This window comes from Artemia sp. Qi Xiang Cuo, chromosome 19, assembly GCF_049724085.1.
Source record: "Artemia sp. Qi Xiang Cuo chromosome 19, ASM4972408v1, whole genome shotgun sequence".
Classification (NCBI taxonomy): domain Eukaryota; kingdom Metazoa; phylum Arthropoda; class Branchiopoda; order Anostraca; family Artemiidae; genus Artemia; species Artemia sp. Qi Xiang Cuo.
This window is the reverse complement of record NC_142812.1, coordinates 29280971-29300104: the sequence shown is the minus strand read 5'-3', so window position 1 is coordinate 29300104 and position 19134 is coordinate 29280971. Positions and strand designations below refer to the sequence as shown.

General features: G+C 35.5%; 1 protein-coding gene across 3 annotated transcripts; it reads left to right on the top strand.

Moving 5' to 3' along the window:
• The first annotated feature begins 538 nt into the window (after window positions 1-538).
• Window positions 539-19022, top strand: LOC148940703 (vacuolar ATPase assembly protein VMA22-like). Of its 3 annotated transcripts, XM_089104724.1 has the most exons (3): window positions 539-743; window positions 12444-12658; window positions 18499-19022. In XM_089104724.1, exons 2-3 carry the CDS (start codon window positions 12452-12454, stop codon window positions 18943-18945), a joined length of 654 nt encoding a protein of 217 aa, XP_088960850.1. In that variant the 5' UTR covers window positions 539-743; window positions 12444-12451; the 3' UTR covers window positions 18946-19022. The 3 variants fall into 3 exon arrangements, with proteins under 3 accessions (XP_088960850.1, XP_088960849.1, XP_088960848.1); XM_089104723.1 differs by lacking the exon at window positions 18499-19022 and having other exon boundaries at window positions 552-743; window positions 12447-13858; XM_089104722.1 differs by lacking the exon at window positions 18499-19022 and having other exon boundaries at window positions 554-743; window positions 12444-13857.
• Window positions 19023-19134: the final 112 nt, after the last annotated feature.

The window sequence follows — 19134 nt, the reverse complement described above, 5'->3', positions numbered from 1 at the left end:
CCGATAACCCAGACAAGGCTAAGAAAGGTTAATGCCATCCAAACTCGACACCTGCGTTGAGTTGAAGACTTCAAATGGTATGACAAGATCCACAATACTGAGATCCTGTGTAGCATCAAGTTAGTGAAACTCTCCACTTAAGTAGAAGCTCGTTCTATTAGAGGTTAAAGCCTCGTTCTCTGCCTCCCCCCACCGCCCGCTGAAAGTAGAATATCGGAATAAAAGCCCTATAGTGTCATTACCCGTCATCGAGGCTGGCCGCGAACCTTATGGGATGATGTTCTAAATCAACGCTTCTTCAACCGCAACATCGACCCACATTAGGCCCTATCCCTAGCCCTGGACAGGGCTGCTTGGAGAAGACTGAGAGCGCTGTCAACCAGTTCCTTCTACGCTGACGACCCTGCTGAGCAAGAGCGTTATGTCAAGTAAGTCAAATATAAAAGGCATGAAATGATGTTTTCACTTTCATCTTAGCTAGATTAGCCCACTAGAAATATACTGACTCTTGAAGCTTCAGTAGTCGAAAAAAGGGAGGGGAGCGGGGGTGGCTTTATGGATTTAATTACTGAAAACGGTGACTTTCAGGGATTTTTCACCAGTCTTTTAAGGATTTTCATAAATATGAAGGGAAAAACAAACAAGAAAGCATTGATTTTAAAGAAAGAGGAATAAGTAAAATTCAATACTCTCAAACGGGATTTTCAGGGCTACTACGAGTTTAGCTGCATCCTAACCAGGGGGTATGTGCCACTACAATATTTATTTTGAAATGAAATAGGCTAAATGACCTAAGTCTATAAACTGTTTTCATTTTCTTATTTTTAGGCTATACAATTTTTGAGAATAGCCTATATGAACCCTGCTACCACGCATGATCCTGCCAGCCTCCTCAAAGTATCTGGATATAACCCTAAGTTCTATTCTAACAGTTAAAAAGGGTGGACATAGGCAAGTAACATGGCAATATCTTCCTAGAGAATGTTTTAGGCCTGGGTAAAGATTTACCAAATCATATTATTGAGTAACAACTAAAGTGAATATACCATTTGATGGCTTTTTTTATGCTGATTACGAATATAATAATCATTTCTATAAGAAATGAATTTTAGCCTCCCCTTATAATTGCCAATTCAGGGTATAGGCCTATATTTCTACATTAGGGGGTGGGGGGGGTGGGAGAAAAGTTTAAACTTACCTCCCCTTTACATAAGAAATAAAATTTGCCCCCCCCCCAAATGTAGATATATATACCCTGAATTGTCATATATAGGTGAGGGGGGGGGAGGGCTAAAATTAATTTCCGATAGAAATGATTATTATATTTGTAATCAGCATAAAAAAAGACATTGAATGGTATATTCACTTTAGTCATAACTCAATAATATGATTTGGTAAATATTTACCTAGGCCTGGATTCATTCCTTAAAATTTCATTGACCTTACTCAACTAATTTTCAAGATAGCAGGAAGCCCCTAAACTAGAATTTTAACATGTAGGCTATTATACTGGAAGTAACTTTAAAAATAAAATAGGTTGAAATTATCTGAATCCTATCAAGCAATTGTTTTATGATAAAGTTTAGCTCAGAATTAGGGTGTAAATATAGGGTTAGTCCAGTACATAAGGAACATGTTAAGGAATCAAATCTTACTTCATAATATGCAGAATAATCCTAGTTAACACATTTTGCAGGGGGAGAACCTTTATGTTGACTTCTTTCACTGTTATACAACTTTTTTTAAACAAAATTCTGGAAAATAAACATTTATTTTCTGTTTTCAAATAATCTATATCTGTAGTTAAACTTCATCAGTGACATTTACCAAAAACATACTAGTAGCCAAATACTGATAAATTAGGTTAATTTAAGTTAGTTTAGATTACTTAGGCCTACATGGCACTTAGGTGTTTGTTTATAAATGATTTTCATGAAATGGGTAGGCCTTCTAGTGTATTATATTGACTACACTGAAGAAGTGAAGTTAGGTTAATGATAATGAAATATATTACAATATGATGAAAATATACTACTACTACTACTACAAACAACTAACCACAGCACCAAGCCACCTGAGGCCAACACAGCTATATACACTCCTCCATCCCAATCTATTCAAAGCCTCCCTCTTTACATCCTCCCAGGAAGTTCCCATTTCCTTTAAATCTTTTGGTACTGGTGCATTATGCAGGCATGGCAAAGAAGTCAAGTTTGGTTAATGCTAATGAAATAAAATAGGATGAATATATAATACTTTAGAAACAGTTTTTAGCTATATATTTGCACATTAGGGGGGGGCAGGTGGGGGATAAAGCATAGCATATATTAAATACATAACCTAACCTAGGTACCTTTTCCTCCCTAAGCCCCAAAAAATAATTGTTTAAATATTGGAACTCATCAAGAAACCACAGCTTTGCAATCATTTATCTATAACAGTCTTTTGCAAATAGCCACTTTGACAGGTTTCATGACTGATTTCCTTTATACAGTGTACAGCAGTGCCTGCATAATGCACCAGCACCAAAATTTGTTTCTAAAATATTATATATTCATCCTATTTTATTTCATTAGCATTAACCAAACTTGACTTCTTTGTGATGCCTGCATAATACATCAGCACCAATCTTTTTTTATGATGTTCCTTCCACCTCAGACAAGGACAACCTGCTTTCCATTTAGCCCTAGACTTTTGGCCAAAAAGGACAATCTTTGGCAATCTGTCATCCTTCATCTGCACAATGTGCCCTAGCCATATCAACCTTTCTTTCATTATAGCCTTAGAAGCAGTATCGGACCACATTTTTTGTACAGTCTACTGTTTGAAATACAGTCAGGTCAGCCAGGTACCCTGAACAATCTGTAAGCAATTTCTCTGGAAAACATCTAGCAAATCTTCATCCACTTTTCAGAACACCCATGCTTCAGAACCATATTTGACCACCATCATTACTATAGCTTCAAATATTCTAATCTTGGTTTGCAGACTTATCTTCCTATTCTTCCAAGCTTTTTTTAACTGTGAAAAAAAACCTTTGAGTCTTGGTTTTTCTACTTTTAACATCTTCACTGCTCTCACTGTCTTTACTAATAATACTACCATACCAAGGTAAATGAAGCTGCCCACCTGATCAATCTTTTCATTACCCAATGTCAACTTTTCATCCTCACTTATTCCTAGCCTTAGTGACTTAGTCTTCTTAACATTAATTTTGTAACCTATTCTAGTACCTTGAACTTGCACAACCTTAAATTCCTTTCATTTTGCTCACACTTTCATCTAGGATGCTTAAATCATCAGCATTATCTAAGTCCAGGAGACTTTCCTCTCCATTTGATTCCATGGTCTTGCATTGCCTTTCCTGTGCTTCTTAAGACAAAGCCCATCAAAATAATCAATATAAAGGGGGATAGAACCTAACCCTGACTATCTTATTTTGTTGATTAGAAGTTAGTTATTTTTTTTAGATATTGTATGGATAGCATGCAGGCCCAGATAGAATTGGTGGAGGGTCTGGTATATTTCATTGTGATTAACCTAATCTCACTCCTTGGGTATGGCTGATATAATGTATAAGTACCTACAAATGTTTTATATTCAGTGTTTTAAATAAATTTTTTTTTAAAGTATTCTTGCTTCTCAAGGGGGGGGGTATTTATCCCTGTTCCTTCCTGCTTGTTTTCAGTGTTTAAATATAATATGGGGACTAGGACTCTTTATTTGATATGAAATAAAAAAACTTTTTACACAAAATAAGTTTTTCAAAGAAGAGTAAAGAACTCCATTAAACAAAAAATGAGCAAAAATAAAATCAAATAATCTACCAAGCATGAAACTAACATAAATCAGTATTGATAAATAAATGAAACCCAAAACAAACAGAAATTACAATAAATAACCAAGTCAGACTCAAAACAAGCAGAAATTAACATAAGTTGGGTGCAAAACCCCTACACCTTCCCAAGGCCAGAACAAAATTTTCACTTTTGTGATTTCTGTTCATTTTGGGTTTCATTTATTTATTGCTGCTGATTTGTGCTAGTTTCATGCTTGGTAAATTATTTGATTTTATTTTTGCTCATTTTTTGTTTAATGGAGTTCTTTACTTTTCTTTGAAAAAACTATTGTGTGGAAAAAGTTTTTTTTAATTAATTTCTGTTTGTTTTATATTGACATAGTCTTTTCAGGGAAAAAGAAAATGATACTTTAAATCTTTTTGTTTTTTTAAGTCTTTAGGGTTTGACTACCTATTTGTATGCTGGAGAAAAATTTTCAGCAATTTTTAACATCATCCACCCTTTTAAAAATCTGGACACAAATAATACTGTTTAATTTAGTTTCATACCTCCACTAGTTGACCTAAAATGGAAAACTTGATACCATTTGCAAAAAAAAAACTGTTTACTTTCTTTGATAGCTTGGATACACTTATGCTATTTTGATTTGGTTAAATTTTAAGAGCAGAAGTAGCCCCAAAAGTTTGAACAAAATACCCTTAGTCACTCTTGGGATACTGCTGAGATGCCTTATTGGGAATTAGCATTAACACTGGGCATTTTGATTTAATCTTAAGGAAATATTTAGTTTTTAAACATAATGGGCAATTGTGAGGGTGGGCATGGGCGGGGGATGAATTGCTCTCCAATCACTTTCAACTATTAAAAAGTGCATCAGCCCTTTCTATTTTCAAGCAAATGAGCCCTTTTTGAAGTTCCCATGACAACTCCTTTGTTTGTTGTTGTTTGGGGTTTGACATGTTCAACCAATAGGTGATATGCGTTTGTATCACTTGATTGTTCTGTGCCTTCTGTAATCACTAGCTTGCTTGGGTGTCACTTTGGTCAACATTCACTGAACCTGATCATGTATCACTTATCTTGCTATTGGTAGGGAGTAATTCACCTGCAGCAACTGCCTGCATTGAAAAACAGGAATCAAAATAATGCAACTGTGCTTTGTCATACAGCAATTAAAGTACATATACAACACAATTATAATAGATAATACATTTTTACATTATAACCTTTTGCATACCTCCATATATATAAATTTAATCAGTTAAAATATGAAAAGATAGATAAGGATAATAAAACAAATAAAATAGAAAAGGGATAACTCTAAATTAAAATAATATGGGAGGGGCCTCATGGTCACCAAAATTTAAATAATATGGACCCATCTACCATTTATCTTACTTATTATAGGGGTTAATCTCCATCAGCACCTGCCAACAAATATAAACAGGAACCAGAATGATACAAATACCATATCAAACAGCAAATACAAATTTTATACAAGTCAATTATAATAAATAATACATTTAATCTGTAATCTGTAACCTAGATCAAATTTTAAACAAATAAGGCAATTCTAAAAAAAAGAAACATGCAGGAAAAAAAAATTAGGGAATGAACCAAACCAGTAGTTTTAACCAAATTACTTAATAAGCTTGTGCTTAGTCAACCATGCCCAACCCAAGGGAAAACACTGGAGATATGGCTAGTCAATTGTTTGAGGAGGGGCCAACCTAGGTCTGGCCCTAGGTTGTATTGTAGCACCTTCTGGGCTAGGTACATACTCCTTTCCTTTATGTTTGCTTTTTGCTTTGCCAGGGCTACTGGTAACTGCTGACATGGTGGGAAGGCTTGAACCTTCTATGTTTAGGTTTTCAACTGAGTTATTCAGGCCATGGACTGTTTCTTTGAAAGTATGCAGTGCTATTTGAGAAACCAGCTTGCAAAGTGAAGTTATAATCTGGGTTAGATCAGAGATCAGCTTTGCAACACCTTCAAACATGGCCATGTACATCATGTTGAGATCCTCAGCTGTAGGTTGATTAGGAGTCAGTGGAGGGAAAGAGTCTGTGTGTTCTGTATGTTTAGGAAGTCCTTTCTTCAAGATCTCAGCAGCAGTCCTCATGGGGACATTATTGGTGAAAGAGTAAGTTACAATTGCTTTCTTCTCCATGAATACTGGGCACTCCACATATTCAGACTATGAAGATAGCATTTCTGTGATAACTGAGCAATGGCTTGGGAAACACGGTGGAAATTTGTAGGCAGTTTGAGGGAGGGCAAAGGGAGATCAATTTTGGGTTGAGGGGAGTGCCTAAAAATTTTAAACCTATGATCCACTAAAGACTTTATAACACTAAGCCCCTATGGAAATAAGAATCTATTCACGCATAAATAGCAAGGTAAATCAAATGACACTGTGTGGTACCATGGCATGAAATTGAGTATTTGCTATATCTCAGGAATGGCTTGGGGTATCAAGTTGAAACTTTTGGAACTACTAGGGGGTAAAGTGAATCTCGAATTGGGAGAGTGAAGAGGGCAGGAGGGGGGGGGGGTTGTCTAAAAATGTTCTCTGATCAACCTAAACTTTTTTGTATTATAGGCCCCTATGGGAATTGTCATATGTTCATAGTTAAGTAGCAATGCTAATCAACAGAAAGTATGGGTTGCCATGTGATAAAAGCAGTATATCTTCAATATTCTGTGAACAGCATAGGAATCAAGTTGAAGCTCTCAGGAAGTTGGGAGGGGCAGATGGGAGAGGGGCTATAAAGGTTCTTGTCTTAAGGATCTAAGGCTTTTGGCTTATTTTTTTTTACTGTTAGCCCTTGTGTGACTACAATGTATCCCTGGTTATATAGCAGTGTAGACTGAAAGATACAGTATATACCAAAGCTATCAAATTTGCAAATATGCATTATTTCAGGAATGGCTTAGGGGGGATTAAGTTGAAATTTTTTAGGGAGTGTTGGGGGCCAATTGAACCTTGAAATTTGAATTAGGGGAGGGAAAGAGGCTAATTGATTGAAAGCACCTATCTAGGTTATCTAAATAGCACATCTTCAACATCCAGGATTGACTTTTGTGGATTGAGGTGAAACTTTTTGAATGTGGGGGGATGATGCAGGGGGCTTTGCATTTGATGTTTACAGATAGGGGATGAGGTGGAAAGCAAATTTGTGCCTCCCATTATTTTGAATGTTTTGGCAATTAAACCCAGTGGAACTTCGAGTACATTCATTGGTGAAGCACCAAAACATTTTTTGCGATATTATCCAATGTTTATCTACAATAGCAATTTAATCTAAATTCTCAAAGTGTAATTTAATGTATAAAAATATTGTTTTGTTAAATCTATTCAACATCTAAAATTTTTTATAGAAATTTGGTTGTTATAGAACTTTTGGTTACTATGGGCTGTGGTTTGCTCTTTGCTATATGGCTAAAGCGGCTGAGAGGGATAGCACTAAAAATTTAGGACTGTAAACCTCATGTTAATGGTTTTGACACCGTAGATTTGCATGGTACCCTTTCAGGCTTCCCAGTATTTCCACTCCAGAAATTGCACCAAAAGATGCCATTTTTGGTGCAATATGGAATTTTATCATGGAGATATTGAGACAAATTTACAAAGAGCACATTGCTATGATCAAGAGCTTTAAAATTAGTCATTAAACATCTCTACGATGTTGAAATAGCCTGCTAATTCTGCTAGTCAGCGTGATTTATGAAACTTACTAGGGGGATGGGAGGGAGAGCATACAAGAGGGAAGATTGTAAATTTCGTCATTAAGGTACTCTTTTTATTCTTCCTGGTCTTTCCATTCAAGAAATGGTACCTAAAGTGCAGTTTCTAGGGGCCACACAACACTTTATGATGGTGTTGTTATTGTGATTAGATATACAAATTAGCTTTTAAATTGAGCCCTTAGGTAGCTCTCTATGAGGTTCCAGTGCTCTGTTAGCAGTGAAGAAGAAAAAAAAGAAAAACGCAAGGGCTTGCCTTGTATTGCATATCACTAAGATAACTAGCTCCAACACGACTACCTTACTTTGACCTAATAAATACTGGTACATAAATATGTGAGATGGTCTAATATCTGTGGCTGCATAAACAGAGGGGGTTCTTGTGGTTGTTTGTAAGAACTTCTTGAAATGTTTTAAATTTAGTCCTAAAATTGTACTTTATGAAGGCTTCAGAACCGTCCCTGCTATGGAAAAAAATGATCCTTTTCATTACCTCTAAAAAATGGTGATCAGGAGTAATGCTGTACCCTCCTGTTCTCCTGGGAGGATTCTTTCTTGAGGAAGAACCTAGATATTCCGTAAAATAAAGATTGAAAGCTTAAATAAACAGTGATAACAAAGAAAGGGAGGGAGGAAATAAAAGAGTACAGATACACAAGTTTTATAGGAAAGTTTGGCAGTATTTAATTTAATTAAAAAGAAATTAACAATCCTACTAAACATAAATTTGACCTAGAGGAAGTATGCGGTCACAAATCAATTATAGCTCTTATACCTGTTGGTGACAAGACGTTTGTGTATATAGATGGAATTGTGGCATTGGATTTCTCTGCTTCTGTCCAAACTCTGCTTCCGTCTTCTACTGCGAAAGTCTTTAATAAGAAGCAATATGGACTTGTGAAAGGTATTAAGAACGATTTGACCTTGCCCTATTCAAAATATGCCCAGGAGTACTTGAAGCCACCCGTCTGGGAAACTCCAACTCCATCAAAATCAGTTTTTGTGACGCACGGTTGCTGGAGCCTGCTCTTAAAGATGGTATTCGAGTAGAGTACAAAAACATTCGAGTCACATTATTCCATGACCTCCCAAGATGCTGCAACAATTGCCGATCACCAAGTCATCTTTCAGCTGCATGCAAAAGCCCAGTGAAGAAATACTTTCGATGTGCAGGTCCACTTGAGTCTACACGTGACTCCCCTCGTCAGTTACAATCTAAGTGTGCGAATTGTGGTGGACTTCATGTTTTGTTTAGCCGTTGTTGTCCCATATTACATAATATTGTTGACAGTAAAAAGAAGAACCCCGGTTCTAAATGACTACACTGGAAGTATCTGTAGTCTCATATAACATAAATGGCACTAAGGATAAAGACAATACTAGTGATTTTATGCTCTCAAATTATGATATTGTTTTCCTCGAGGAGCACCTGCTTATGGCTTCTTCTGTAAATTTCCTCCAGCGTAGTTAAAACCACGTTTGTTTAATCACAAATGCTTGAAGAACGAAGGGCCGACCCTCTGGTGGAATTGCCTGTTTAATAGATCTAAAGCTTTTAGTTTTATCCCAGCACGATATTTTTCAAATAATAATCTTTTGGCAGTTCGACTTGGAAACACTGTGCTAATTAACTCTTATCTTCCATGTAATAGAAATACTGTTGTTTCTCTAAATAGCTACGTCAAAGCTTGTAAGCAACTTCACGACCTACTAAACAATATCACTTCTAATGGACTGTGGCGGATTATCATTGGCGACATAAATTCACTTTTGGATAAAGACCTGCCCTATACGTTTGTGCATCATACAGGATCTACATCTAACCTTGATCATTCAAGTCAGTTAAGCGTGTTAAATCAAAATTTATTGATATCGATGTTATTTGCGCCCAAAATGTACGTCCTGATTCAAAAGAACCAATGTTCCATTTGCAGTTGCCTTTTCAGATGTGTTTGTGTGTTTCCATTGTACCGGATAGCTTCCTTTGTGGATTGGTTACATCAATTTTAAAGCATGGAAAGAATTCTGGAGATTGCAGCTCATGCTGCCCTGTTACTGTCACGTGTGCATTTAGTTAGATCTCTGAATATATACTTCTTCCAACTGTGACTGAAGATGCGATTTTTGGTGAAAATCATTTCGGTTTTGCTCAAGGAGTTAGTTGTGCCCATGCTCATAGGGCACTCGTGAGTATACTTTGCCAGGCTGCCGATAAAAATGAGCAGATTCATCTTTGTTTGCTAGATGTGTCTAAAGCTTTTGACAGTGTTGTTCACAGTCAAGCTCTTTATCACTTCTTGTAAATGGTTTTAACACTTCTCTTATTTTTGTTTTGAGGTACTGATATGGTAATGCATATTTGTGGTTAAAGTTGAAAGGGGTTAATGTCCAAGAGATTGTTCGTGTTCGATGCGGAGTACGCCAAGGAGGCGTGTTATCCCCTTATGTTTTTAAGCTTTGTATTGCTAGAGGGGAGTATACCCAATGGATAATATCTAAAAATTTCTATTCTATAGAATGTAAGAATAATATCCAACCATACTTAGTTATTGCCAATATTATCCAACTAGTTAGCTATCTGAAAAATCCTTTTAAGCAAATAAGAAATTATCCAACTAGTAAAATAATTAAAATTTAAAAGAAAAATAATTTTACCTTGCTAGTCAAATGTAAAAAATCATAAGGCCATCTTAACAACTCTAGCCAGGTAGATAATATTATTAATGTAATGCTTGTGATATATATCTAACTTGACCGAAAAGTAAATCCTGCCTGCAAACTAGTGGTAATAGCCAACTATTAAGACAATTTTTTCTCTTAGACATAGCATAAACATCTAACTTGGTGGATACCACTTTGTCCTAGCCCTTCTAATATTAATCCAACTAGGTAGTTAAGTAACTTCCTGCCTAGTTAAATATATATCAAAAGATTTAAGACTCAGCATTATCCACCTAATTAGATATTCTTGCTCTGCCTAAGAGAAACAATTTATCTGGCTAGTTAGATATTATCCCAAAACTGCATAGCCTAATGGAATTTACTTATCCTCCTAGTTGGATATATATCAGGTGTGTTAAGACTTGGTATTATCCACCTAGTTAGATGTTCATGCTGTGCCTAAGAGAAATAAATTATCTGGCTAGTTGGATATTAACCCCAAACTGCTTAGAGAATCTTCTTATCTGCCTAGTTGGATATATATTAGAAACACTAAGCAACATTATTATCCAACTAGGTAGATATTCTCTCTGCCTAAAAGAAACAATTTATCTGGCTAGTTGGATATTAACCCCAAACTGCTTAGAGAATCTTCTTATCTGCCTAGTTGGATATATATCAGAAACACTAAGCTACATTATTATCCACCTAGTTAGATATTCTTGATGTGCCTAAGAGAAACAATTTATCTGGCTAGTTGGATATTATCCCAAAACTGTATAATGGAATTTACTTATCCTTTTAGTTGGATATATATCAGGAGTGTTAAGACTTGGTATTATCCACCTAGTTAGATATTCATGCTATGCCTAGAGAAATGAATTATCTGGCTAGTTGGATATTAACCCCAAACTGCTTAGAGAATCTTCTTATCTGCCTAGTTGGATAGCCTATATATCAGAAACACTAAGCAACATTATTATCCAACTAGGTAGATATTCTTGCTGTGCCTAAGAGAAACAACTTATCTGGCTAGTTGGATATTAACCCTAAACTGCTTAGAGAATCTTCTTATCTACCAATTTGGATATATATCCAAAAGACTATGCTATGCTACTATCCAACTAGGTAGATATTCTGTATATTGCATAGACAGTCAAATATTCAGCTAAGTGGGTAAAGGTGCAAGAGTCTTAAAAATGTTATTATCTGTCTAGCATGATATTTTATCTTGATACTAAGTGTAGTTGGATATTATTTTTACATTCTATAGAATATTTTTTTTAAGAATATCCATTGGGCACCTTCCCTTGCTAGAGTGCTCTCTAAGATAGCTGATACTTGCTTTCTTGGTTTTTCTGATGTATCGTATATTGCTTACATGGATGACATCCTACTTATTAGTAGGAACAATTTGTTAATGTCTAAAATGGTGGATAATATGAGAAAAGGTTTTTTATATATTGGACTTAATTTAAATATGGAAAAGTGCGAGTATCTTTGTTTCAATGGTAATGCTACGAATTCTCCTTTGAAATGTAATTATTCTTCTATATGTTCAGCTGATAGCCTACGTTGGCTTGGCATTACTCTTTGTAATAATATGTTTTGTTTTCGTGTCAGCTGTTAGGGAAGCTATTTTGCTATTTTGTACCTTTCAGGTATTTACATTTTGCTTAGGAAGAATGACCTATCTAAATTAAGGAAATGCTATTATCGGTATTGCAAATTTTTGTTGTATCTTACGTTGTCATTTCGTAATCGCCGTATTATTAAAAAGTATAACGCACATGATATAATTAAAAAACGTCGTGATTTACATATAAATCTGTCTGCAAATGCCTATGAAAACCTGTCTCCTCACCATGGTCTCATTCGTTTGTTCTACTGATTTTTCTTTTTATTTGTCTATTTATTTAATTTAAGTGCTGTGTGTGTCTATTTTTTCTTTCCTTTTTCTATTTATTCCACTGTTTTTCACATTGTTTGTGCAGTGGGTTATATATAAATTATTATTATTATTATATTTTTTTTTTATTTTGGACTACCAGAGGTTGACACAAAAAAAACTCCATCTTTCCTGTTGTTATTCTTCTGTAGGGCAGTAAGGATGAGAATACAAGCTATAACCTACATAATTAGAATCTTAGATTTTCCTCCTACATCTAAGGGGAAATGGGTTATATCCCCCGTCTGAAAAAGCTGTCTGATAAATTTTTCATGAAATTTTTTCAGCAGGTAAGATGATGAAATGTGGTGTACTTTTGATGTTGAGAAAAGGTTCGCCGTTTTGTTCATCAACAATAAAATTGCAAAAAGAAGTAATAAACGCTACCGAAGAGCTGAAATATGAGGCTGAGCAACATATTGAAGATCAAGAAAGAATCTTAGCGTTAAGAAATAAGTCAGGATTAAGACACAACCATCATGCTATTGAGAAAGGACAATTTGTAAGCAGTCAAGATTTACCTTATTTCCATTCTGTTCGGTTTCAAAGGAGATTGGTAGCAAAATTTGGTGTAGATAGTGGTGTTAATATTGGAATTGCATGGGATACAAAAGAAGAGCTCAAAAGTAAACTTGAATATTGGTCACTTGCTGAGGAAGGCAGTGGAAAAGAATTGATAGAGAAAGCTTGGAAGGAACATAATGATAAGATAGCTGCATCCCTGGAAGAAGACAGGAAAATACAGAAAAGAGTCGCAAATAATAATAAAGAAAAGGAAAGTTTTTTGGATAGGTTGAGAAAAAAGAATGAACAACAAAGGACAGCTAGAGAGGAAAAAGAAAAGCTGATGGCCGAAGTCAGAGAACACTTTGGTTACAGTATAGATATTAGGAGTCCAGAGGCAAAAGCAATGCTGGAAGAGAAAGCAAAAGAACAGAAGAAACTTGTTAAAGAGGCCAAAAAGAAAGCTAAATTTGAAAAAGCAGTTGCTTTATCTACTTTGAAAGTATCACAGCAACAGCAGGAAAGTGAAAGTGTCACACCCAGCAAAGGAAAGAATGAATCTTAGTTTAGTATTTATAAGATAAATAAATAATTGAATCGTAATTTTAATTTAGTATTTATTTAGGTGATAAAACAAAAAAATCTTATTTGGCCTATTTTAGAGGAAATATTGACATTTCTAGGGGGGGGGGGCTGGAGGGAGTGAAGCTATCATTAATGCGAGTGATGAAAGAAAGGAGAAAAATTAAATCTTCTCTTCTCTTCATTGACACACTTTTGTGTTTTGAAACTAAAATGACTTTAGGCCTACACTGTCTTCTTTTTTAAGAAGTGTTGCTTTTTTTTTTTTTTTAATGCAATTATCTCAAGATTTTTATTTCTCGTTTACCGAGAATTACAAGAATCTTATCTCTTGTTTTTGGATAGATACTACCTCTATTCGTTTTACTGTATTAAATATGCTATCAAATCTTTATTTTTATGTTTCATTTCTATGGTAGGTTGTCCTTACAGCCCATCTTGAATCTAATTCTCATTCCACAATTGGCATCAAGTTATTGTGCCAAGCATCAATTGGCACAATTGGCATCTCTTTGTACAGGCCAATGAGCCTTTGAGGGATTAATAACATGTAATATTGTATGTGTATTTAATGAAGAATAAAACTTATCTTATCTTATGCTCATAAGCTCGTTTTCTCATTATAAAGTATCTGTCAGTGAAGTATACAGCCACTTGCAAGGAGAAATTGCCCTAGTTGCTACTCTAGAAAAGTTAGGCCCTGCAACTGATCAATGAAGTGGGTTGTAGAGATCAACTTTTTGTCATTCAAGGCTTAAAAGAATTATGAATGCAATTTTTTCAAGTTCAATTTCACGCATACCACCAGATCCAAACTGCTGTTCTAAGGCATGTATTTGGCTTATTATCAGACTATCTAGTGTGGTGAAGTAAAGAGTGAATCTTCTGAATAGAAACTTAAGCTCTAAAAACGAAAGTTTTATAACATTGGATGGATAGCTACGTATGCTCAAAGCTAAATCGTCATAACAAGATTAGGAAACTTGCAAAAATGTGTTGCGCTCAAGCAATAATTACAAGTATAAAAAACTTCGTTTACGTTTGTTTTTGATAAATATGGCTTCGTTAACAATTGTTCCTGATTGTTTAAGTACATAGGGATTTACGAAATTTAGAATATCTGGAAATAACTGGTCCTCTGAAAATTTCCTGTATAATGGTGATGCTCTTGACAGCTTCAAAGGTAATGGTATTAATCATCATTAATAATGCCGCACATGAGAACATGTCTTTGAATTTTGATAATCTGGAAACAAACTTTTGTTAGATTTGTATTTGCTCTCCTCCCCCTCATTCAGAATTCGAGGTCCACTTGGCTCTCCAACATCCCCTAAAATTTTCATCTCAATCCTCCGAGTGACTTCTAGATGGAAAATCTTGACATTTTTTTTTTTTTCAAACAAACAACAAAAATCATTCCACAAATAAGTTTGCCAATCCTACAAAGACTCCATGGCTTTCAAAGAGGAGGATAACGAAACGAAATATTTAAACATGAAACATCTAAACAGATACTATTTAAAACATTCAGTCATGAAAAAGACAGGGGGAGAAACAGAGAGAGTTCATTTAAAATTAACGAACCTACAACTCAAATCAGGCAGAACAGCACTCTGTCACGATCCACAGACTCAGCATTTTTTTTTTTTTTTTTTCGTACTGGCATTATTCCAGTTCAAACAATTTTCGACATTCTAACATTTTGCGTTAGGACCTATTTCCTCTGGGACTTTCTTGGTCATGGAGGCATAACTTTCAATTATTCTGGTCAAAACGGCTGTTATGAAATTTTGTTTCCGTGTCATAGGGGTGGGGGTGTAAAGGGGATCCTTGGGCGCATAAACTATAGAAGGTTTGGAAGCTCACAGACCCAATTATCTTTTCCAAACACGAATATTTGAATTCTTTGCAGAATTCTTGTTTTAACAAGATCTAAAATGCCAATCTCTTCTGCTAAAAGGTACTTGTGAAGAATGGGCCAGTTACATTATCTTGGACTTTTCCCCCATGAGGTATGTGGATCGTGACATACCCAAACACATTTTGCTCGAAATATTTGGAGCAAAACGGTTTTCTTAGATTTTGATTCAACGCCACGGGGGCTAAGGAGTTGCATGGAACAAAAAATTACGTGGGATAATGGTTGCACTCCAATTGCTTTCGACCCTTAGAAACTACATTATAACTTTTAACTCTTGATTGAATTAGCCATCTACCAAGTTTTTACGATCACAAATTCTATATGAAGGGATCAGAGAAAAAAGACTGTATGATAGCAACATTGCTCTTTTACGATGTCAAGGTTAGTGATTGACTCTGATTCTACTCGGTTTCTTTGTTTTGTAGAAAATATTTAGGGGCACCGAAATCATAAATGAATAAAATTAAAGAGTAATGTAGAGTCTCAAACGGGATCATGTAATTTCTCTTTTAAATTGTTAGGTAGAAGTGGAGAAGCCAGTGATTTATTTCCAAGGGGCACCGCACCTTGAAGGAGGAGTGGGGAATGGGGTCGGGAGCTGATCGCCAGCTAATAATTGAAAAATTTGTTATTGCATTATTATTAATCTATTTCCACTCAAGAAAAGCAAAATACAAAGTGAAAAAAAAATGAAACTCAACTCACTTCAACAGAAAAATCACAATATTCTATCAGTAATTATATTTAATGATACCAATTGTGAATTGTATAGTTCTTCTTCCAACAACTGAGAAGGGATCTGTAATATAGTTCTTCTTGAACATGCTACTGCGGGAGACGCAAATGGAACTTGTCATATCTATAAAAGGCACTTCGCATGGCCTTCTTTTCCGTTACCGTGAAATTTTTCTAGAAGAGTCATAGCTAGCAAATTAAGGTTTATAGTTGTGGAGCATTAGTAATACGGAGAAGCAAGAAACGGCTAAGACACTTCTTGTTGGAAACCCGATATCCGAAGGTGGGAACAGTAGTGGCGACTCAGAGATGAGATTCTGCCCTTCATTGTGGCTAAAATAGGGTTATTAAGAGCTTTCTCTACCTTGACGCACAACTTTCTTAACATGCACTATTTCCTTAGAAGGACGAGAGCCTGAGGGAAAGGGACGAGGATAATACCCATGAGCTTACGATAGTATACTCAGGCGATATGATAGACCACGTTACACTGTGTTAAATAGTTTGAGCAAATTGAACCCATGAATGCCAGACTCAGAGGCTCACATCAAGCAGTCCTTGAACGAGATGCTCGTCACTTTTGGCTGGAACAACACGAAGATTCGCAATGACGAGTTGAATATGTCCCTGTCCTGAATACATATTAGAAAATGTGTAACTATAAGGATATTTTGGTTTGGGGTATTTTATTTGCATTTTTGGTCACAAGAGAAAAATGCTTATTTTAGTTCAATTGCTATTTTATTACAACAAAAAAGAAAACAAATGGGTTTGGGCTTTTAACGAATAATGTACAATTTTTTTAATATTTTCTCAAAAATACGGTTTGGTAAAAATATTATACTTTAAAAAATGGAAGTTATAAAATACCCCCCCCCCCCTAATGAGTAAAATTCATCAAAAGAACATATAAGACAGGTCAATGGTCACATTCAAACCAAAAATAAATATTTAAAATTCTAATGTTATATGAAGCAGAGCGATGGGTTATATCTAGCAAAAGGGCAGCAGGACTTGCCATAATCAATTGTTCTTAGACAAATCTACATATAATCCGCCATTTACTTTCAACTTAAAACTTATTCTGGCCGAAAAGAAATTTTTGAGCCTTAAAAGTGTAAATTTACTGTATTAAGAACAGCGAAAGAAAAAGGAGGGGCTCTAACTTCCTAGGTTGAGGGGCCAAGGAGCTGACGCTTTGTATCAGCTAAATTTAATGATGTCAGCTAAATTCGGCTAAATCTAATGATGTAGCTTTTTATTCTCAAGCTCTTTCCATTTCTAAACTAAATCTTGACACTATGGCACCATCACTTCCCACACTCAAGCTTTATGTGAATAAAGTTTGCTGGACTCGAGATATCATTCTAAATTAGTGTTTGTTTCACTAAAAAATTGTCCTTTGTAATAAAAAAATGTACAAGGATTTTATGCTGAATTTCTCAAAGGAAGAGCTATATTCTCCCAAGTCAAGGGCCCCAGGAGGCCGAAAATTCCAATACTAGGGCATGCCATACGAGGGGGTACTCAAAAGAAACCGAACTTATATTGTGGAGAGTGGACTTACTGTAGAACTGGTTTCTCGTTGTTAGGAGCGCGTAGAGCTACTTTTCATTAGTCAGTGTGCCAACTGCTGTCACTGTAGAAGGTTGCGTTCTGTAACGAATTTAATGAGTATAGTTTTTTAAGTGCTTAGCTTTATTGAGTTTCCTACAGACTAATCAGCAATCCGATGTTGAAAATAAGGCTATAATAAACAATCTGATTAGTTTTTCCGATGTTGCAGCAGGGGCAAATGCGAAGACATTACTGTGGTCTAATTTTGAGTCTGGCAGACTTCTGAAACGCACTGGTCAAAAATCCTTTAGACCAGTATTATAGAAGTTTTGACAAGTTTTATAACAACTTAAAAGACATGCTTAAGATTCGGCAAACGCGTGCTAATGAGGACTACCCCTCTATATGCTACTTAAACCCTAGCCAAGTCCCATCTTATTGCCATGATATTTTAAGAAGTAATGAAATTTAAATCCGCAAAAAAAAAAAATGGGGAGTGGGCGTTATCCCGTCTATCGAAGTATTAGAAGTACTTCTAGTACTAGAATTCTCTGAGCCACCATAACAATTTCCTGTAGGTCTAGGGCAAGGATTTTCCTTGGAGATGGTTGACAAGACTGAAGAGACCACGTTTTAAGCATAAAAAAAAAGATTCTGCTACCATGAAAATTTCAAACTTTTGATAATTAGTTGATGAGTACACATAAAAACAACTGGGTTCAACTTTATTAGACTCATGGGCGTAGGGAGGGGGGCAGCTGCCCCCCCCCCTAGACCTTCAAATTTACATTTGATATGGCTGAAAAAGCAGATGGTTTGGAAAAAGCAGTTGATAAAACTCCATCACAATATCGACTGCCCCCCCTAGACAATATGCTGCCTACGCCCATGATTAGACTATTGGTGCTTGATAAATAGTTGACCATCTTTAACACTAAATTAATTCCTTTTGTAACTGAAAACATAATATAAACTCTTTAGAGACCAGGTGCCAATATACCAAATATTTTACTAGATTGCTATGTATCTGTTTCAACTTTCAGGACATGAATGCTGACGCTGAGCTTAATTTGCTGTCTTTCGAAATATTGCGCCTAATGGACGAGTATATCACGCTTCAAAAAAATCTGGAGAGTCGAATGAACCACGGATACCTTCATTTAACCAAAGCACGCTACATAATGGGAGAGAAACATTTGTCCTCAACTCAAATTCCATACAATGAACTTACTGCTACAACAAAATCCTTTAGAGATTCGAATGAAGATGGAACTGCTTTTAGGATCGGTGATGAAAACACAAAAAGCGGGATTCAAAATATCATTAAAAGACCTATTAATTGGTTTGGGCTTCTAACCCCTCAGAGTTTAAAATCCGCCGACGATTCTTTTTCAAAAAGTATTCAACTGGCTGGAGATTTAGCATCTTTATCTGTGAAGCTACAGAAGTCAATTCAAAACTACGAAGAACTTCTGGAGAAGCAAGCGTAATTGAAGAAAATCATGAATATTTACCAAGCCACATTCCAAATACAGTAGTAAGAGCAATTTGAAAAAAAGAAATGGTTCTTGCAGTTTCCATGTAAAGTTAAGTTGAACATTAAAGTACATGTTTCCCTTATTATTTAGTTTAGCTCTTAGAGTAATATAGCACTGGCCAGTTTATATACGAGTTTTAAG